The 22,425-nt window shown below is 44.5% G+C and overlaps 1 protein-coding gene across 1 annotated transcript in view; it reads right to left on the bottom strand.

The window, feature by feature from the left end:
• Positions 1 to 17,731, bottom strand: part of LOC110519288 (NLR family CARD domain-containing protein 3) — a 32,861-nt gene extending 15,130 nt beyond the window's left edge. Inside the window, exons 1-5 of the mRNA XM_090197449.1 lie at positions 17,592 to 17,731; positions 16,789 to 16,887; positions 2,047 to 2,163; positions 554 to 638; positions 200 to 428 (exon numbers count right to left, since the gene is read on the bottom strand). Coding sequence (XP_090053575.1) covers positions 200 to 428; positions 554 to 638; positions 2,047 to 2,163; positions 16,789 to 16,871 — 514 coding nt within the window. The 5' untranslated portion in view covers positions 16,872 to 16,887; positions 17,592 to 17,731. The remainder of the gene's footprint in view (positions 1 to 199; positions 429 to 553; positions 639 to 2,046; positions 2,164 to 16,788; positions 16,888 to 17,591) is intronic.
• Positions 17,732 to 22,425: the final 4,694 nt, after the last annotated feature.

Below are 22,425 nucleotides of genomic sequence, written 5' to 3'. Positions count from 1 at the left end.
TGCTAAATCTCTCTCCTCTTCACTGTGTCTAAATCAATCAACACAACACATCCCTGCTGCTACTTGACGACGTCACTAGGTGTTGTGTTAAGGCTGCTATAATATCATTGAGTTACACAGCTACTTTAGCTGTACCTTAGCTACAGTGTTTAAATATTTGTTACAATTAAGCATTCAACATGAGGCAGACAGCTCTTACTTTTCTCTAGTGTGTCAGCAAGCTCCTTCTGGTTCATTTTCCTCAGGATGTGCAGTGTGATCTTCAGAGCCCCCTCTCTGGCACTGCTCTCCTGCTTCTCATCCTTAGCATCCACAACTTCCTCATCCTGCTTCTGACTCTCAAAGCCTTCTGGGAGTTCTGGATTAAGAATCCTCTTGAACTTCATCAGCTCATTCTTCACAAATGTCACAATATTATTTTCAAGCAACTGAAATAAATAAAGTAAATAAGTTAAGAGAAGAAATGCTTTCTCATGAACATATTAATGAATGATTGACAGATCAACTTTAGTTGAGGTAAACCAAAACAAATGTACATAACAGGACCACATACACTGAATATGGAGGCCAGGTCTGTTTGCTGACTCTGGGAAGACTGACCACTGAGAATCTCTGACTCTGATATCTCCTGTTGGTATCTGTGGACAAACACACACACACACACACACACACACACACACACACACACACACACACACACACACACACACACACACACACACACACACACATACACACACACGCACACGCACACGCACACGCACACACACACACACACACACACACACACAGGGAGAGAATGTTGTGTTAACTTTCGTTAAAAAAAATATATATATTATTAAATAAATATAATATTTTATTTATTTACTTTTTTTTTTTTTATTTACTTTTTTTTCCTCCTCATTCCTTTTGCACACAATGTATATAGACTCTCTTTTTTTCTACTGTGTTATTGACTTGTTAATTGTTTACTCCATGTGTAACTCTGTGTTGTCTGTTCACACTGCTATGCTTTATCTTGGCCAGGTCGCAGTTGCAAATGAGAACTTGTTCTCAACTAGCCTACCTGGTGAAATAAAGGTGAAATAAAAATAAAAAATAAAAAACATTCAATCTACTTGAGGTGAAGTCGCTCAACATTTACAATACATTCAGTTATCTAACAGACTCCCATCCAGAGCGACCCACAGAAGCAACCAGGGTCATCGCCCTGCCCAAAGGCATTTCGACAGATCTCCCACAAGGCCAAAACGGGGACCCAAACCAGCGACATATCAGCCACCGGCCCAAGCTCCCAACCGCCAGGCCACCAGCCCTCCAAGATTACCCCACAGTTCCTCGAGAGCACTCCGAGACCATCCGAGACCACCCCAACAAGCCACCGTCCACCAAGCCACCGTCCACCAAGCCACCGTCCACCAAGCCACCGTCCACCAAACCCCCATCCCCCAAGCCACCGTCCACCAAGCCACCGTCCACCAAGCCACCGTCCACCAAGCCCCCATCTCCCAAGCCACGGACCCCCAAGTCATTGTCACTCAAGCCACCTTTCAACAAGCCCCCGTAACCCAATTCCCCCGATGCCACTGTCCCACCAACCAACAAATTTAACAAAGAAAAAAAAGAGAAAGAGACTAAGAAAAACAGGAAACAACAAAAAACAAAGTATAATAAGGACAACAACAATCACAACAGCAAGGCCAACTGAATACGTCTAAGTGCATGTGTGGCATTATTTAGATGTGTGGATGTGTGTCCGTGTATGTGAACATGTGTGCTTTTGAATGTGAGTGTGTGTATATGCATGTGTACACACGTACAAACACCTGTGCGACATCAGCCTCAGGCAAACAGGCATTAGATGTAACAATGTTGCCCCTCAGTGTCATTCAAACGTTTGTTTAATATTGTTTTAGGACTATGAAAATGGAAAAAATGATTAACATGTGGATCATTAAAACAACCAAAAGAAATGGGAAAATGGGAAAGGAGAAATTACAGTGTTGTTTAATTCACTGACCATCATGACCCATGAGTTCTTCTTACCTTTGTTCAGTGGAAACGTATCCCTCTCTAAACATTATAGGAGGATCCATAGACTCATCACTCTTCATAGACACACAGCTGGGTACAGGGGAGGCTGGTCTCTCCTGCTTGATTGAGCTTCAACACAACAGAGTCAATCATTCTGTCTCTCATCTACTCTGACCTCAGATTGTGAAACAGAAGAAGACTTAAATTCTAAAATGCTATATTGCCATTTTCAGCAATGTTGGTGAATTCAATTTTTTTTAAAGAAATTATGAAAATACATTTATTTGTTCAAAATCTATCACTTAATGGTTTCATTTCAGAGGAACAAATAATCCAGTTGTTTTATATATCTTCCTCACTCTTAGAGAAAAAAGTACTACTGCTAGGTTTTACACAGTCAAATGTAACAAATACCTAAACATGTTTATGAAGAACTGTACAAATGATACATTTGTGACATAAATATTTAAATGTTTAAACATAATAATTCAATACAGTAATATGTGATCTATATGTATGTCACGACTGCTGCCGAAGTCGTTGCCTCTCCTTGTTCGGGCGGTGCTCGGCGTTCGACGTCACCGGTCTTCTAGCCATCATTGATCCTTTTTTCATTTTCCATTGGTTTTGTCTTGTCTTCCCATACACCTGTTTTCAATCCCATTCATTACCTGTTGTGTATTTAACCCTCTGTTTCCCATCACGTCTTTGTCAGAGATTGTTTTATTGTCAGTGTAGTGTGATTGTTGTATAGGTGTGCGTCGGGTCCTTGTACCCATGTTTATGTACATTTAGTGTTATGGAGCATACTCCGTGGACTTTATTAAAAGACTCCATTTTACACTCCATTTGACTCTCCTGCGCCTGACTTCCCTGCCACCTATTACATCTACTCATGACAGAATCTCTGACCAAATATATGAAGTCAGCAGGAGAGGACACTATGCCCATGGAGCTGGAGGAACGCGTTCAGGAACAAGCTAGGGAGATTGACGTTATCAGCTCCGTCATGGATCACATTGCCATGAAAATGGATCGCTGGGAGAGACAGGGAGTTTCTCCAGCGCCACCACCACCACAACCGGAATCTCCCGTGAACGATTTTTCCTCTCCGGAATCGAGGATCCATTTATCCCTACCTACGGGATACAACGGAGATACTGCCGGCTGCCAGGGTTTCCTCCTTAAACTGAACTTGTATCTAGCCACGGCCTCCCCAGTACCATCTGACCGTGAGAAGAGTTACGCCCTCGTATCATGCCTCACCGGGAAAGCCCTGGAATGGGCCAGCGCTGTGTGTAGCAGGGAGGATGCGGCGCTGGACCATTTTGAGGAGTTCACCCGCCAATTCCGGATAGTATTCGATCACCCACCTGAAGGCAAAGCAGCGGGTGAGCTTCTCTATCATCTGAGGCAGGAGACGAGGAGTGCACAGGATTTTGCCTTGGAGTTTAGGACCTTGGCTGCCGGCGCTGGATGGAGCGACAGGGCCCTGATCGACCATTACCGTTGTAGTCTACGCGAGGACGTCCGTCGGGAGCTGGCCTGTAGAGACACCACCCTCACCTTCGACCAGCTGGTGGATATGTCCATCAGGCTGGACAACATGCTGGCTACTCGTGGACGTCTAGATCGGGGTCTGGTTGTTCCATCCTCCCGCACCCTCTCTCCCGAACCTATGGAATTGGGAGGGATGGTGCGCAGGGAGACCGGAGGGGGTTCCCGCTCGAGCACCATTCAAGGTCGCAGAGAGCACACTGCTGGTCGGTGCCGGGTTGGTTCCTCTGGGAATAGAGAGGGCAGGCAGGGCATTCTGGCGTCACCCCAGGTGAGTAGGCACCATTCTCATCCAGAGCCCTCTGCTGCACTAATGTTTGTCTCTGTCTCTTTTCCTGACTTTTCACTGCATTCCCAGTATAAGGCGCTAGTTGATTCGGGTGCGGCTGGAAATTTCATTAATAAAAGTCTAGCTCATAGTTTAGGGATCCCTATTGTTCCTGTGGATATGCCTTTCCCTATTCATGCCTTAGATAGTCGACCATTAGGGTCAGGGTTTATCAGGGAGGTAACCGCACCTTTGTGTATGATAACGCAGGAGGGTCACAAGGAGAAGATTAGTCTTTTCCTTATTGATTCTCCTGCGTATTCTGTGGTGCTAGGCCTACCCTGGTTAGTTTGTCATAACCCCACTGTTTCTTGGCCACAGAGGGCTCTCACAGGGTGGTCGCGAGAATGCTCAGGTAGGTGTTTAGGGGTTTCCGTTGGTGCTACTACGGTGGAAAGTCCAGACCAGGTCTCCACCGTGCGCATTCCCCCCGAATATGCCGATTTGGCTCTCGCCTTCTGTAAAAAGAAGGCGACTCAATTACCACCCCATCGACGGGGGGATTGTGCGATAGATCTCCTGGTAGACGCTGCATATCCCAAGAGTCATGTTTATCCCCTGTCGCAAGCGGAGACGGAGGCTATGGAGACATATATTTCTGAATCCCTGCATCAGGGGTTCATTCAGCCATCCATTTCACCCGTCTCTTCGAGTTTCTTTTTTGTGAAAAAAAAGGATGGCGGTTTACGCCCGTGCGTTGATTATCGAGGTCTTAATAAAATCACAGTGAAATATAGTTACCCGCTACCTCTGATCAATACGATTATTGAGTTAATGCACGGGGCACGTTTTTTCACAAAATTGGATCTCAGGAGTGCGTACAATCTGGTGCGTATTAAGAAGGGTGATGAGTGGAAGACGGCATTTAGCACCACCTCAGGTCATTATGAGTACCTGGTCATGCCATATGGGTTGATGAATGCTCCATCAGTTTTCCAATCATTTGTAGATGAGATCTTCAGGGACCTGCACGGGCAGGGTGTAGTGGTGTATATCGATGATATTCTGATATACTCTGCTACACGCGCCGAGCATGTGTCCCTGGTGCGCAGGGTGCTTGGTCGCCTGTTGGAGCATGATCTATATGTCAAGTCTGAGAAATGCTTGTTTTTCCAACAATCCATCTCCTTCCTAGGGCATCGGATTTCCACTTCAGGAGTGGAGATGGAGAGCGACCGCATTACAGCCGTGCGTAATTGGCCGACTCCAACCACGGTAAAGGAGTTGCAGCGTTTTTTGGGGTTTTCCAATTACTACCGGAGGTTTATCCGGGGTTTTGGTCAGGTGGCAGCTCCCATTACCTCACTGCTAAAGGGGGGCCCGGCGCGCTTACAGTGGTCGGCTGAGGCGAACAGGGCTTTTGAGCACCTGAAGACTCTGTTTACTTCTGCGCCTGTGCTGGCTCATCCGGATCCCTCTTTGCCATTCATAGTGGAGGTGGACGCATCCGAAGCTGGGATAGGAGCAGTGCTCTCTCAGCGTTCGGGTACGCCACTGAAGCTTCGCCCCTGTGCTTTCTTTTCTAAGAAGCTCAGCCCGGCGGAGCGAATCTATGATGTGGGGAACCGGGAGCTGTTAGCTGTCGTAGAAGCTTTGAAGGTGTGGAGGCATTGGCTTGAGGGGGCTAAACACCCTTTTCTCATCTGGACTGACCACCGCAATCTGGAGTATATCCGGCAGGCAAAGAGATTGAATCCTCGCCAGGCAAGGTGGGCCATGTTTTTCACTCGTTTTGTGTTTACTCTTTCTTACAGACCAGGCTCCCAGAACGTTAAGGCAGACGCATTGTCTCGGCTGTATGACACAGAGGAGCGGTCCATGGATCCCACTCCCATACTCCCAGCTTCGTGTTTGGTGGCGCCAGTAGTGTGGGAGCTGGACGCGGACATTGAGCGGGCGTCACGTGCAGAGCCTTCTCCCCCTGAGTGTCCAGCTGGTCGTCTGTACGTTCCGTCTGCTGTACGCGACCGATTGATATATTGGGCTCACACGTCACCCTCCTCTGGTCATCCTGGGATAGGTCGGACGATGCGCTGTCTTGGCGGGAGATACTGGTGGCCCACTTTAGCTAAGGACGTGAGGATTTATGTTTCTTCCTGCTCGGTGTGCGCCCAGTGCAAGGCTCCTAGACACCTGCCCAGAGGTAAGCTACAACCTCTACCCGTTCCTCAACGGCCGTGGTCACACCTGTCGGTGGATTTTTTGACCGATCTTCCACCTTCACAGGGTTACACCACGATCCTGGTCGTTGTGGATCGGTTTTCTAAGTCCTGTCGTCTCCTCCCTTTGCCCGGTCTCCCTACGGCCTTACAAACTGCAGAGGCCCTGTTTACACACGTTTTCCGGCACTATGGGGTGCCTGAGGATATAGTGTCTGATCGGGGTCCCCAGTTCACATCAAGGGTCTGGAAGGCGTTCATGGAGCGTCTGGGGATCTCGGTTAGTCTTACCTCAGGTTTTCACCCCGAGAGTAATGGGCAGGTGGAGAGAGTTAACCAGGATGTGGGTAGGTTTCTGCGGTCTTATTGCCAGGATCGGCCGGGGGAGTGGGCGAAGTTCGTGCCCTGGGCAGAGATGGCTCAGAACTCGCTACGTCACTCCTCCACTAACCTTACTCCCTTTCAATGTGTATTAGGGTATCAGCCGGTTCTGGCTCCTTGGCATCAGAGCCAGACCGAGGCCCCTGCGGTGGACAATTGGTTTCGGCACGCTGAGGAGACCTGGGAGGCAGCCCACGTCCACCTTCAGCGTGCCATAAGGCGCCAGAAAATTGGCGCAGACCGTCGCCGCAGTGAGGCCCCAGTGTTCGCACCAGGGGACAGGGTCTGGCTCTCGACCCGAAACCTGCCCCTTCGCCTTCTCTGCCGGAAGCTGGGTCCGCGGTTTGTGGGGCCGTTTAAAGTCCTGAGGAGAGTGAACGAGGTATGTTATAGGTTACAACTACCCACTCATTACCGTATTAACCCCTCGTTCCATGTGTCTCTCCTCAGGCCGATGGTGGCTGGCCCGCTCCAGGAGGCTGAAGTGCGTAATGTTCCTCCGCCTCCTCTAGACATCGAGGGGGTTCCGGCGTACTCTGTTCGATCCATTTTGGATTCGAGACGTCGGGCGAGGGGCCTTCAGTACCTCGTGGACTGGGAGGGGTACGGGCCGGAGGAGAGATGCTGGGTTCCGGTGGAGGACGTGTTAGATCCTTCCATGTTATCAGAATTCCACCGTCTCCATCCGGATCGCCCTGCACCTCGCCTTCCGGGTCGTCCCCGAGGCCGGTGTCGACGCGCAGCTGGAGCCGCGCGTCAGGGGGGGGGTACTGTCACGACTGCTGCCGAAGTCGTTGCCTCTCCTTGTTCGGGCGGTGCTCGGCGTTCGACGTCACCGGTCTTCTAGCCATCATTGATCCTTTTTTCATTTTCCATTGGTTTTGTCTTGTCTTCCCATACACCTGTTTTCAATCCCATTCATTACCTGTTGTGTATTTAACCCTCTGTTTCCCATCATGTCTTTGTCAGAGATTGTTTTATTGTCAGTGTAGTGTGATTGTTGTATAGGTGTGCGTCGGGTCCTTGTACCCATGTTTATGTACATTTAGTGTTATGGAGCATACTCCGTGGACTTTATTAAAAGACTCCATTTTACACTCCATTTGACTCTCCTGCGCCTGACTTCCCTGCCACCTATTACATCTACTCATGACAATGTAAAACATTTTCATTCAACATTTTAGTCATTTAGCAGATCTTTTTATCCAGAGCCCAAATACCAGAAAGGCTAAATGAATCGTTAGAACCTTCGTAGCATTGTTAAATCTCTGAGCTTGAAATAGAGTGACCCACTTCTACGTATTTGACTAGTTTGTGATTCACTGACACCATCCCATTTCAGAGGGGAATAAAGCAGCCCAAGAGTTAACAAACACAGAACAGGGAGAGTTTGAGAGGGAGGTCTATGGAACCTCCTAGACTCTCAGGCTTCGGTTGTGTGTGTGTGTGGGTGGGGGGGGGGGGGTGGAGTGTACAGCGTGGGGTTGTGAGATGCTGATAACAGTCACCGGCAGGGGATTCGTAACAGAGCTGTTTCCCCAAACCAATCGCTATTAACGTTGCACTTGAAAATGCTTGTAATCTAACACCTGCTTCACCTGCTTGGGGGTAAAAACTTTTGAGAAGCCTTTTTGTCCTAGACTTGGCACTCCGGTACCGCTTGCCATGCAGTAGTAGAGAACAGTCTATGACTGGGGTGGCTGGGGTCTTTGACAATTTTTAGGGCCTTCCTCTGACACCGCCTGGTGTAGAGGTCCTGGATGGCAGGCAGCTTTGCCCCAGTGATGTACTGGGCCGTACGCACTACCCTCTGAAGTGCCTTGCGATTGGAGGCCGAGCAATTGCCGTACCAGGCAGTGATGCAACCGGTCAGGATGCTCTCGATGTTGCAGCTGTAGAACCTTTTGAGGATCTCAGGACCCATGCCAAATCTTTTTAGTTTCCTGAGGGGGATTAGGCTTTGTCGTGCCTCTTGTTGTTGGTATGGACTCCAAGGAATTTGAAGCTCTCAACCTGCTCCAATAAAGCCCTGTCGATGAGAAAGGGGACGTGCTCGGTGCTCCTTTTCCTGTAGTCCACAATCATCTCCTTAGTCTTGGTTACATTGAGGGATAGGTTGTTATGAGGAAATGAGGAGAGTTAGAAACCACACACGAGTCAGAGTTATACTTAAACTTCATATTTTAATAGTATGTGAGCTTTACTATAGCCCTTTGACTATCAGATCAAGTCAGTGTCTGTAATGAATTCTGAGTGTCTAGCCAGTCTAGCCAGACACCTAGGTACTTATAGATGTCCACATATTCTAGGTCGGAACCATCCAGAGTGGTGATGCTAGTCGGGCGTGCGGGTGCAGGCAGCGAACGGTTGAAAAGCATGCATTTGGTTTTACTAGCGTTTAAGAGAAGTTGGAGGCCACAGAAGGAGTGTTGTAGGGCATTGAAGCTCGTTTGGAGGTTAGATAGCACAATCTCCAAGGAAGGGCCAGAAGTATAGAGAATGGTGTCGTCTGCATAGAGGTGGATCAGGGAATCGCCCGCAGCAAGAGCAACATCATTGATATATACAGAGAAAAGAGTCGGCCCGAGAATTGAACCCTGTGGCACCCCCATAGAGACTGCCAGAGGACCGGACAACATGCCCTCCGATTTGACACACTGAACTCTGTCTGCAAAGTAGTTGGTGAACCAGGCAAGGCAGTCATTAGAAAAACCGAGGCTACTGAGTCTGCCGATAAGAATATGGTGATTGACAGAGTCGAAAGCCTTGGCCAGGTCGATGAAGACGGCTTCATAGTACTGTCTTATATCGATGACGGTTATGATATTGTTTAGTACCTTGAGCGTGGCTGAGGTGCACCCGTGACCGGCTCGGAAACCAGATTGCACAGCGGAGAAGGTACGGTGGGATTCGAGATGGTCAGTGATCTGTTTGTTGACTTGGTCTTTCAAATAACTTAGATAGGCAGGGCAGGATGGATATAGGTCTGTCACAGTTTGGGTCCAGGGTGTCTCCCCCTTTGAAGAGGGGGATGACTGCGGCAGCTTTCCAATCCTTGGGGATCTCAGACGATATGAAAGAGAGGTTGAACAGGCTGGTAATAGGGGTTGTGACAATGGCGGCGGATAGTTTCAGAAATAGAGGGTCCAGATTGTCAAGCCCAGCTGATTTGTACGGGTCCAGGTTTTGCAAATCTTTCAAAATATCTGTTATCTGGATTTGGGTAAAGGAGAAGCTGGAGAGGCTTGGGCGAGTAGCTGCGGAGGGGCGGAGCTGCTGGCCGATGTTGGAGTAGCCAGGAGGAAGGCATGGCCAGCCGTTGAGAAATGATTGTTGAAGTTTTCGATAATCATGTATTTATCGGTGGTGAGCGTGTTACCTAGCCTCAGTGCAGTGGGCAGCTGGGAGGAGGTGCTATCATTCTCCATGGACTTTACAGTGTCCCAGAACTTTTTGGAGTTAGAGCTACAGGATGCAAATTTCTGCTTGAAGAAGCTGGCCTTTGCTTTCCTGACTGACTGCGTGTATTGGTTCCTGACTTCCCTGAACAGTTGCATTTCGCGGGGACTATTCGATGCTATTGCAGTCCACCACAGGATGTTTTTGTGCTGGTCGAGGGCAGTCAGGTCTGGAGTGAACCAAGGACTATATCTGTTCTTAGTTCTGCATTTTTTGAACGGAGCATGCTTATCTAAAATGGTGATGAAGTTACTTTTAAAGAATGACCAGGCATCCTCAACTGACGGGATGAGGTCAATATCCTTCCAGGATACCCGGGCCAGGTCGATTAGAAAGGCCTGCTCGCAGAAGTGTTTTAGGGAGCGTTTGACCATGATGAGGTGTGGTCGTTTGACTGCGGACCCGTAGCGGATACAGGCAATGAGGCAGTGATCACTGAGATCCTGGTTTAAGACAGCAGAGGTATATTTAAAGGGCCAGTTGGTCAGGATAACGTCTATGAGGGTGCCCTTGTTTACAGATTTAGGGTTGTACCTGGTGGGTTCCTTGATGATTTGTGTGAGATTGAGGTCTAGCTTAGATTGTGGGACTGCCGGAGTGTTAAGCATATCCCAGTTTAGGTCACCTAACAGAACAAACTCTGAAGCTAGATGGGGGGCGATCAATTCACAAATGGTGTCCAGGGCACAGCTGGGAGCTGAGAGGGGTCGGTAGAAGGCGGCAACAGTGAGAGACTTATTTCTGGAGAGAGACATTTTTAAAATTAGTAGTTCGAACTGTTTGGGTATGGACCTGGAAAGTATGACATTACTTTGCAGGCTATCTCTGCAGTAGACTGCAACTCCTCCCCCTTTGGCAGTTCTATCTTGACGGAAAATGTTATAGTTGGGTATGGAAATCTCCGAATTTTTGGTGGCCTTCCTAAACCAGGTTTCAGACACAGCAAGGACATCAGGATTAGCAGAGTGTGCTAAAGCAGTGAGTAAAACAAACTTAGGGAGGAGGCTTCTGATGTTGACATGCATGAAACCAAGGCTTTTTTGAACACAGAAGTCAACAAACGAGGGTGCCTGGGGACATGCAGGGCCTGGGTTTACCTCCACATCACCTGCGGAACAGAGGAGGAGTAGTATGAGGGTGCGGCTAAAGGCTATCAAAGCTGGTCGCCTAGAGCGTTGGGGACAAAGAATAAAAGGAGCAGATTTTTGGGCATGGTAGAATATATTCAGGGCATAATGCGCAGACAGGGGTATGGTGGGGTGCGGGTACAGCGGAGGTAAGCCCAGGCACTGGGTGATGATAAGAGAGGTTGTATCTCTGGACATGCTGGTTGTAATGGGTGAGGTCACTGCATGTGTGGGAGGTGGGACAAAGGAGGTATCAGAGGTATGAAGAGTGGAATACAATACAAGGCATATTGACATTTGAGAGAGACGTACAGCGAGGCATACAGTAATCGCAGGTGTTGATTGGGAGAGCTAGCTAAAACAACAGGTGAGACAACAACAGCTAATCAGCTAGCACAACAACAGCAGGTAAAATGGCGTTGACTAGGCAGAGAGGGTCGGATTAACTACACACAGAGCCTGAGTTCGCGGCTGGGGCCGACAGATAAAAACATAAACAAACAGAATGGAATACCGTGATTAATGGACAGTCCAGCAGGCATCAGCTATGTAGCCAAGTGATCACAGTGTCCAGCCGGTATCAGCTATGTAGCCAAGTGATCACAGTGTCCAGGGGCAGCAGTAGATGGGACAGGGAAGCCTCCACTACGCTAGCGACACAGCGTTTAAAGTTAGTAGCCCGGGGGTGGTAGGGGAGGTTGGCAGGGAGATGTGCCTGCTAGCAGGGAGATGTGCCTGGTTCACGGCTAACTGGTGCTAGCTTCGTGGCAGTGGCGTTAGCCAAGGTCCAGAGTTTACAGCAAGGATCCGGTGGAGTATTGGGTTCTAGCCGTGTATCAGTATGGTTCGGGTGAACAGCTGAGTAGGCCGAGAAGTGGGCCTCAGGGATAGCTTCGGTACTGGGTGCAAGCTAGCTGTGAAGATCAGAAGTAGTGGTACAGGGATTACGGCAGGAATCCGGCGTTGTTGTGGAGAGACAGTTCGATACTGGTAGACTGGCGAGTATTATCCAGGCTAAAAAAACTGGCTGGCTGTGCAGAAGGTAAAAGCCGCTAGCAGTGGCTAACAATTACTAAATAGCTTGTAGCTAGTTAGCTGGTTAGCTTCTGGAGGTTCTTGAATGTGTTCTAAAATTAAAAATAATAGCGATTCCGTATCACATTGGGTGAGGCAGGTTACCGGAAGGTATAATCTAATTAAAAATCGAAAAGAGATTGAAAATAAATATGGGTCCAGTGAGTGGTTGGGCTGGCTGGGGACACGGCGATTCAGACAGTTAGCAGGCCTGTGCTAACAAGCTAACAGTTAGTAGGCCGGGGCTAAACAAGCTAGCAGTTAGCAGACCGAGGCTAAACAAAATAGCAGTTAGTAGACCGGGGCAGGCTAGCAGTTAGCAGGCCGAATTAGCAAGCAAGCAGATAGCAAGGGCTAGAAAGTTAGCCTTTGGGGGACGTCGCGATGGGGTTAAGTCTGTTTATGCCTCTTCATGTTCTTGACGTCGATAGACCGGTCGTGGAATTAGTAGGGTTCCAAATAGCTCTAGGTAGCTAAGCAGGCCTAGCTGGTTAGCATAATGGGCATGATGAGTTCCATTTTTTTTGTTGCCCCCAACCCCATCAAAGGTGCCCATTCCAATCTAGCTGGAACCCGGTGTGGTTGTCTGTGACCGATGAGTTGGGTAAATGCAGATAGGCAATCCCATGCTTCAGCCTATGTATTTATAGCCACTATGCTGCATCAGTTGGGCTACAGGTGATAATGCTTCTTGCTAATAGCATACCTGGTCATATGGACCATGCATAGGCTATATGCATGTGTTTCAACTTTCCCTGAAGTCGGCCCCTCTCCTTGTTCGGGCAGCGGTCGATGTCACCGGCCTTCTAGCCACCGCCGATCCACTTTTCATTTTCCATTTGTTTTGTCTTTGTCTTACACACCTGGTTTCAATTCTTCAATTACTTGTTCATTATTTAACCCTCTGTTCCCCCATGTCTGTTTGTGAGCAATTGTTTGTATGTAGTACGGTTCGTTATTGTGGGCTCTCTTTATTGTATCGCATTTGTATATTTTGAGTAAAGTACGTTTACTCACTCATTTCTGCTGACTCCTCTACACCAGCTACACATAGACCGCATTATAGCATGGTCCAATATGTTGAAATAATTTAACCAATATTTTAATGGGCTCATTTCTGGAGGTGGAAATTATATTTTAGATGGTGTCAGCATAATTATATTTTCATACATTTTGAGAAAGTCCTTTAAAAATTACAGGAAACTGAGATTTTGAGTCATACGACATAAAAATTATCTGCGGAAGGGGACCCTATTGTTCGTGAAAAGCCCAGAAGGCCGAGATACTGGAACCGGAGCACCTGGCAGTGAAGATCATCCCATGCTCAAAAGTCACTTAGGTCACTTGCTTTGCCTGTTCTAACATTGCATTGTACAGTAACTGAATGCATCTATGCCTGTCTGACTGCTTTATATAGCAAGCCATGGCCACATGAATCACTGTCTGTAGGAACAAACCATTTTCATGAACAGGGTGTTGTACCTAATAAAATCTACAGTATTGCAATTGAACAACCATATATCAAATATGGAGCAAACCCTGTAGACAGGTGAAACCAGGGGAAAGCGTACTGTAGCTAACAATACTTTCCCAACCTAGAACCCTAGGAAATCTGAAACTAGTTTGAAACAGGTACTAGTGCCTTCAAAAAGTATTCATACCCCTTGACGTATTCCACATTTTGTTGTGTTACAGCCTGAATTCAAATGAATAAAACTGATATTTACACACAATACTCCATAATGACAAAGTAAAAAACATGTTTTTAGAAATGTTTGCTAATTTATTGAAAATGAAATACCGAAGTACTGTATCTTATTTACATAAATATTTACACCCCTGAGTCAATAACTTGTAGAAGCACCTTTGGCAGTGATTACAGTTGTGAGTCTTTCTGGATAAGTCTCTAAGAGCTTTCCACACCTGCATTGTGCAACATTTGCCCATTATTATTTTTTAAATTCTTCAAACTCTGTCAAATTTGTTGTTGATCATTGCTAGACTACCGTTTTCAGGTCTTGCCATAGACTTTCAAGCAGATTTACAGTACCAAACGTTTGGACACGCCTCAAGGGGTTTTTCTTGATTTTTACTCATTTCTATATTGTAGAATAATAGTGAAGACATCATAACTATGAAATAAAATGTTATATATATTTTTTAAACATTTATTTAACTAAGCAAGTTAGTTAAGAACACATTCTTATTTACAGTGACAGCCTACGGGGGAACAGTGGGTTAAACATTGTTCCCCGGTTAGCATTGTTCAGGGGCAGAACGACAGATTTTTACCTTGTCAGCTTGGGGATTCGATCCAGCAACCTTTCGGTTACTGGCCCAACGCCCTAACCACTTGGCTACTTGCAGCCCCATATGGAATCATGTAGTAACCACAAAAGTGTTAAACAAATCAAAATATATATTCTATTTGAGATTCTTCAAAATAACCAATCTGCCTTGATGACAGCTTTGCACATTCTTGGCAATCTCTCAACCAGCTTCACGAGGTAGTCACCTGGAATGCATTTCAATTAACAGGTGTGCCTTGTTAAAAGTTAATTTGTTGAAGTTCTTTCCTTCTTAATGCGTTTGGGCCAATCAATATTGCTGTGACAAGGTAGGGGTGGTACACAGAAGACAGACCTATCTGGTTAAAGACCACATCCATATTATGGCAAGAAAAGCTAAAATAAGCAAACAGAAATGACCATCATTACTTTAAGACATGAAGGTCAGTCAATACTTTGACAAATCCGGTGAACCACAAAATGAAACAAGGATAGCGAGGGAAAAGGATCTTGCTGCACTCATACCATCCCTGACCATATAGCAAAAAGCAAACTGAACAATAAACTTAGATGTCTCAACATTGTAGCGAACTTCGTCGTTGTTCCCCAAGGTCACCTCCGCCCACTCTGAGCGTAATTAGACAATATCCCTGGTGCCACACCGTACGTTGACGTGGACAGTTCTGTTCGGGGAAACAGGCAGTTCCAGAACACGGAGATGTGCAGAGCCCCACAATAAACTGAACACTGTCTTTACATTGGGTTACATTAGTAATATAATATATATTTTTTATTATTATGTAAAACAAACCTTCTTCATTTTTCAAAACAATATTTTGAGATCTGGGCCCATATCCACAAAGCGTCTCAGTGTAGAAAATGGGTTGTATACTGTAAGCACGGAGAATAAAGAAATGTTACACTTCTGGGTATAAATTAAAAAGCTATGCATGAAGTCTCTACTCCCACCTAGTTGGCTGATATTTAAGACACCACATGAGCTGTTCTAACCAGTTAAGAGTTAACAGCAGGTGTCTTGATTATACTATAGAAAAATGCAGCAAGTCAGTGGTTCCCACGCCAAATGTAATTGCTTTGGAGTAGTTAAAAAATTGTTTTATATTTATATATGATCAATCCATATATAATATAGAGCTTCATACAACAGTATCTCTTGCGCTTTTAAAAATGATGTATGTATAATAAGTATTGGTGACTCAATAGCCTAATTGAATGACTTTTAAAACACTATTTATGTTTTGCTCAGTCTGGCAGTAAGTCAGAACTATCAGAAGATCTCTCTTGTGGCTGCAGTTGAGGACAACTGCATGTCAATTGTTCTTCTAATCTACATCATAATAAAGATAGATCTGCATAGCATTTGTCTTCATGTTGTCAGGTTTTCGCTCAGCGGCGACCTGTGGCCATTGGAGGGCTGCTGGGTTCACATCCTCTAAACATTCACCTTTTGTTGGGTCCTTGAGCAAGGCCCTTAACCCCACAACATACTCTCCATCCAGGAGAGCTGCCGTGCAGCTTGAACCTGTGGTCGTCTCAACTGTTTGTGTGAGGTCTGCTGTTTGTGGGGTTGAGAACGGAGCAGAATACGCATTGTTGTTGTTTGCTGGAACTAATGGACAAAGTTGTATTGTATTGTATTGAATTGTATTGTACTGTATTGTATTGTATTGTATTGTACTGTACTGTATTGTTAAGAAGTCAGCCAGAGTTGACATGGGCCATCATTCAAACAGAGAGATACATCCCTGGCCACCAGTTCATATTTCCAAACTATGTTTGCATATAAGGACAACATATTAAAAATATATGCTGGTATTCTTTTGTCCATTATTTAATTGTTTATTAAATTATATTCTAGGTAAAAATTTTACTCTTTAATAGTAGTAGCCATAATTCATAAATGGCACCATGGAGAGTTCTATATGGAACCATTTTGGTTCAGTGAAGAAGAACCTCTAGAGTTCTGATCAAAGAACCCTATAAAATGATTCTATATAGAACTTTTAGTGATTCTGGATATTAAGCAAGATAGAACCCTTTTTGGTTTAAACAGGAGTGAAGAGTGTGTTGATGTAACTGTAATATTATAAACATTCCGCTTGTAACAACATTCAGAATTGGTAAATAAAAAGGTTATGCATGAACACATGTTAGGCAATAATTAAGAGTAGGCAAAGTGATCGTGTTAAGTAAAAATGATATCAAATGTTTTACATTGCAATGAGTACAGTCAGGGCCTTTACTAGTCCTGAATCAGTGTACCGATATAGTCGTCTTTAGTGTTGGCCAAAAGCATTTCTGATGCATAGCATTTTGGAAATAAACTCTTCATAAATTCTTAAACAACATTGTCATCTCACCTCTTAGCTTTGGAATCATGTTCCCCAGAGAGTCTCATTTTAGAGGCTTGGACCCCCTCCTCTCTCTCCCCAGAGAGACTCATTTCCAAGCACTGATTCCTAAACACAGATCCAGCATGTTGGTTGTGGTTAACACAGTGACAATTAATTATTGAATGTCAATTGTTCTCTTTTATTCACTATCGCTGAGAAATAAAACATTTACTAACAGAAACATCCAAACAGTCAGGTGAATTAATGCATTCACATGAACATGCAGTTATGACTGATATTTTTCACCTCTTCTCCATGCAGTGGAGCTATGAATAATAAAATAATAATAATAATAATTATGATCATTATAATAATAATAATAATGTCTCACTTTGTATTTTAATAATTTTACTCATTCTAGTGTTTTGCTTTGTTCAACAGATACGCTGTTATTTAATTGAATTCATAATAGCGATGCTAAGAAAAGTAAGTTCAGTGGTTTCACACCAAATTACACAGAAAGCCGGAGCTCATTGTCATTTTGAAAACAATTTATAACTATGATACAATGATACACACATTTTTTTTTACAAATAGTAAAATAGCCATGATACATGAATCGTATAATACGATATATGAACAATGTGTTTTGGAATTTGAATGGCCAACGCCCAGTTAGCACCATTTTGTACGATTGAACTGTCACGTACATGTCCCAGGTGAAATGGACTGTTAGATCTGAGAGTTTTACTGTCATTCTCTACACTAAAAAAACACCATACCTTTAATGTCCCTGCACATTTTATAATAATCCCTGGGAAGAGTCTTACCTTGTAGCCTGATTCACAACCAGAACATGTCAAGTCATTGAGATATTTTCCGTTCTGCCGTTCATCACCTTCCTGATGACAAATATCTCTGCATCTATGTTCTAGGTACAGTTGATCTTTGGATGCAATAATATCTGGTCAAAGTCTAGTGACTCAACACCATAGAATAGCATAGACATTACAGTAGTTTAACCTTTGGCCAGTAAAGGCCATGGCATACTATAAAATGTTGAATCATTATGATGGATCCAGTTTCAACACATCTCTAATGTCGTATGTATGGTTTACGCCAAGTTCATATATCTCAATATTTTTGTAAAGAAATTGCACATGCAAATATTTATATATCTGTGTGTGTTTTTTTTATCCCAGCCCCCATCCCGGCAGGAGGCCTTTTGGTAGGCTGCCATTTAAAATCAGAATGTGTTCTTAACTGATTTGCCTAGTTAAATAAAGGTTAAATATAATAAAAGAAAGACCTTAATCTGCATATCACTAACAAACCCCTATTATATATCATAACCTAGCCTACATAATATATATGTAACATGTATATATTTGTATACATAATATAAAATCTCTTACTTACTGAAAAAAAACTTTCTGTATGGCTCAACTATCCATTATTTCCAATTTTCATCCCAGATCCCAGAATTTCCATATGCACATAAAGCTTTCTCAAATGATGTACACAGATTTGTTATTGAATATTTCTCCTTTGCCAATATAATCCATCCACCTGACAGGTGTGGCACATCAAGAAGTTGATTAAACAGCATGATCATTACACAGATACACCTTGTGCTGGGGTCAATAGAAGGGCACTCAAAAATGAGCAGATTTGTCACACAACACAATGCCACAGATGTCTCAAGTTTTGAGGGAGCGTGCCATTGGCATGCTGACTGCAGGAATGTCCACCAGAGCTGTTGCCAGAGAACTGAATGTTAATTTCCCCTCCAACGTTGAATGCCACCTCCAACGTTGTTTTAAAGAATTTGGCAGTACGTCCAACTGGCCTCACCACCGCAGACCACATGTAACCATGCCAGCCCAGGACCTCCACATCCGGCTTCTTCACCTACAGGGATCGTCTGAGACCAGCCACCCGGAAAGCTGATGAAACGGGAGGAGTATTTTTTTCTGTAATAAATCCCTTTTATGGGGTAAAACTTATTATGATTGGCAGGGCCTGGCTCCCCAGTGGATGGGCCTATGCCCTCCCAGGCCGACCAATGGCTGCGCCCCTGCACAGTCCTTTTGAAGTCCATTGACTAGGGCCTAACGAAGTTATTTCAATTGGCTGATTTCCTTATAACCGTAGCTCAGTAAAACCATTGACATTTTTGCATGTTGCATTTATTTATATTTTTTCTGTTTAATTACGCAAGATATATATTTTTTTGTAGTTGCATGGGCTGCGTCTCAGTCCACCGCATCCTCTGATATTGCCCTTCCGCATCTGAGGTGAAAGGTGGCAGAGCTAGAACGATGTCTGTCAGACCATGAGACATCTCGAAAATCGGTCTTCTCACAAAAATCATATGTAGGGTGCGAACGGTTTGAACGAAAATTATGATACCACTGTCTTGAAAGCTGAGACTCATAATGGTGTTCTCCATTTTGCTCTAGGATGCCCACAAGCCTCACAAGACATGTCCCGTGTCAAGGTCCCCGGCACCAGTTTAAAAAATATATGGAAATAGCATATGGACATAGTTAGTGCCTAAAATAAAGCAATAAATACATGTAAAAAGACACACACAAAAAAATCCTGATCTTTCTTATATTTCTCAGATAGACAGACACTTCAGAACAAACTTCCTTTAGATTTTGGGGGGGGATCTGTTGTTCCATGTAGTGAATCTGTTATTCAATGCCAAAAGCAATAACACCAAATTCAATGTTTCATCAAATATTTTTTTCGTAAAATTCTAAATGAAATACCTAAGTAATCCATGGTATGACCATCTTAAAACAATTCCATATGTTATCGTAGAACAATCACAATCTGAAGCTCTAAAGAAAAAAGGGGAATTCTTCTGAAAATCAGGAACACCATTCTTCCTCCTGCCCCACCTATTGCCCCTGTATGAATATTAGTTGGCAGCCAATTGAAGAACATACTGCTTTATAGATCCCAGCGTGAAAAAAAAATTATTAGGGCCTGACTTTGAGCACTTGCACTGGGCCTCCATTGAGTCTCCATGTGTCAAGCAGTACAGAGAAACACCCTCTAGATGACAGCAGAGGCTCTTGGATGTACCCTGTCTAACCATCAGTTTAGTGACCTTGTTCCATCAATTTGTGCATACCACTTCACAAATGATTTGAGGTCAAGACCAGCAATGTCCTATTGGGCTCAACAAAGCCGAGAGTGAGATTCTAGAAAGAGGACTGACTTTCATACGAACTCCTAAACAGGTGGACTGTGGGGAGCTCCGGAGGGATCTACACGTCTATCAGAGAAGATATAAGTTATCAGATCATTTTGAATATGAAGCAGATTTTCCTCAGATACTATTTCCAAACCCCTCACATTGGGAACCTCAGTTGGAGTCCGTGTCAGAAACTATACAGCCTCTTATACGTAGGGATGTGGCTTCCTTTTCACAATTCATAACCAGACCTGTATATCACCGTAAACTTACAAATCAACTAAATCAAGCTCTCAAAACATTGAACAGAAATCAGAATATAGTGATTAAACCAGCAGATAAGGGATTCAGATTGTTGAAATGGATAAAGTGCAATATCTTCTTGAAGCAAATTGAAAGTAGGATAATGTTAAACACTATGTTCCACTGCCCCATCTATATCAATATCTATATATTTTCTGGGGAAAAAAATTTCCAAGGCAGTTTTACTTACTGTTTAAAATACATATCTCCTGAGACGTGGGCGGTTCCCTCCAAGATTTCCTTTCGGCTGACCAATAGTAAGTGATTGTGTCTCAGAATCTTACTGTGTTGGTGAATATATTGACTTTTATATCAACCCTCTATCCCAGAAACACCCCAGCTATGTTAACTATATTTATGAATTTGTCAACAGGCTGAAGGGTTTCAAGATTCCAGGAAATGCTTTTTTATTCTATATTGATATTTATTCTTTGTACACAAACATAGATACCAAGATACCAAATTTGTATTTTTATTTTATTTTAAATCTAACCTTTATTTAACTAGGCAAGCCAGTTAAGAACAAATTCTTGTTTACAATGACGGCTTACACCGGCCAAACCTGGACGACACTGGGCCAAGTGTGCGCCGCCCTATGGGACTCCCAATCACGGCCGGTTGTGATACTGCCTGGAACCGAACCGGGTGTCTGTATTGACACCTCTAGCACTGGTGCCTTAGACTACTCTGCCACTCGGGAGCTCAACAATTAGGTCTACAGGCAGTTGCCAATGACTTTCAGAGGTATCCTAGAGGGGGTGATTTTGATAGTTTTCCTACTACAACAAGATGCTAAATGGATCCACCTCTTAGATACTGTGTGGCCAGGTGCCACAAGAGGCACCTCTGAAAATTACAATTGGCTCAGAACAAGGCAGCATGGCTGCTAACATTAATATGCATGTCAATCTCTCATGGCTCAAAGTGGAGGAGAGATTGACTTCATTACTGCTTGTTTTTGTAAGAAGGTTTGACATGCTGAATGTACACTCATGGACACTCATGCATACCCCACAAGACATGCCACAAGAGGTCTCTTCACAATACCCAAGTAAAGAACAGACTATGAGAGGCACACAGTACTACATAGAGCCATGACCTCAAGGAATTGTATTCCACATTGGGGAACTGATGCAAGCAGTAGAATCAGATTTAAAAAACAGGTTAAAAAAACAGGGGGAACTGTGAAGCGACACACACAGGAACAGACACACACACGCACTAGCACACGGACTCTACACACACACTGCATTGTAATATTGTTGTATGGTGGTATTATACATTTTGTATTGTAGATATGTAGTGGTGTAATAATGTCATATGACGTACTGTTTTATATATTTTTTCTATATGTACTGTAAGTGACAACCGCCGTGTATTTGTGAAACGCTGAGTAAGTGAACGGATGATCTCTGCATGTGTGGTTCCCACCATGAAGCATGGAGGAGGAGGTGTGAGGGTGTGGGGGTGCTTTGCTGGTGACACTGTCTGTGAATTATTTAGAATTCAAGGCACACATAACCAGCATGGCTACCACAGCATTCTACAGTGATACACCATCCCTTCTGGTCTGCGCTTCTTGGGACTATCATTTGTTTTTCAACAGGACAATGACCCAACACACCTCCAGGCTGTGAAGGGCTATTTGACCAAGAAGGAGAGTGATGGAGAGCTGCATCAGATGACCTGGCCTTCACAGTCACCCGACCTCAACCCAATTGAGATGGTTTGGGATGAGTTGGACAGCAGAGTGAAGGAAAAACAGCCAACAAGTGCTCAGCATTTGTGGAAACTCCTTCAAGACTATTGGAAAAGCATTCCAGATGAAGCTAGTTGAGAGAATGCCAAGAGTGTGCAAAGCTGTCATCAAGGCACATACCTTGGGTGCCTTTTAGAGAGCACGGTGTACCAACTCAGTCTTGCGCCAGAGGACGAAAAGGTCATTCGGAGACAGTGCATCAACTACATTGTTGCTTTTAGCAAGGAGCTGCAAAAAAGGCTCCCAGACAACCTAGAAGCCTTGTGACACATGGCCTTGTTCAGTGTTAAGGAAACGCTAAAGCACAATAAAGGCACCACTGAAATGATTAAAGTAGCTGAGCTACTGGGATGCCAGCCCCAAACAATTGATCAAATTGTTTCCCAATGGAGAA

This window comes from Oncorhynchus mykiss, chromosome 13 (assembly GCF_057628025.1).
Source record: "Oncorhynchus mykiss isolate SJ-2025 chromosome 13, ASM5762802v1, whole genome shotgun sequence".
In the NCBI taxonomy this organism is placed as follows: domain Eukaryota; kingdom Metazoa; phylum Chordata; class Actinopteri; order Salmoniformes; family Salmonidae; genus Oncorhynchus; species Oncorhynchus mykiss.
Note: the sequence above shows the minus strand (reverse complement) of the source record. Positions and strands in the feature narration are given on the sequence as shown.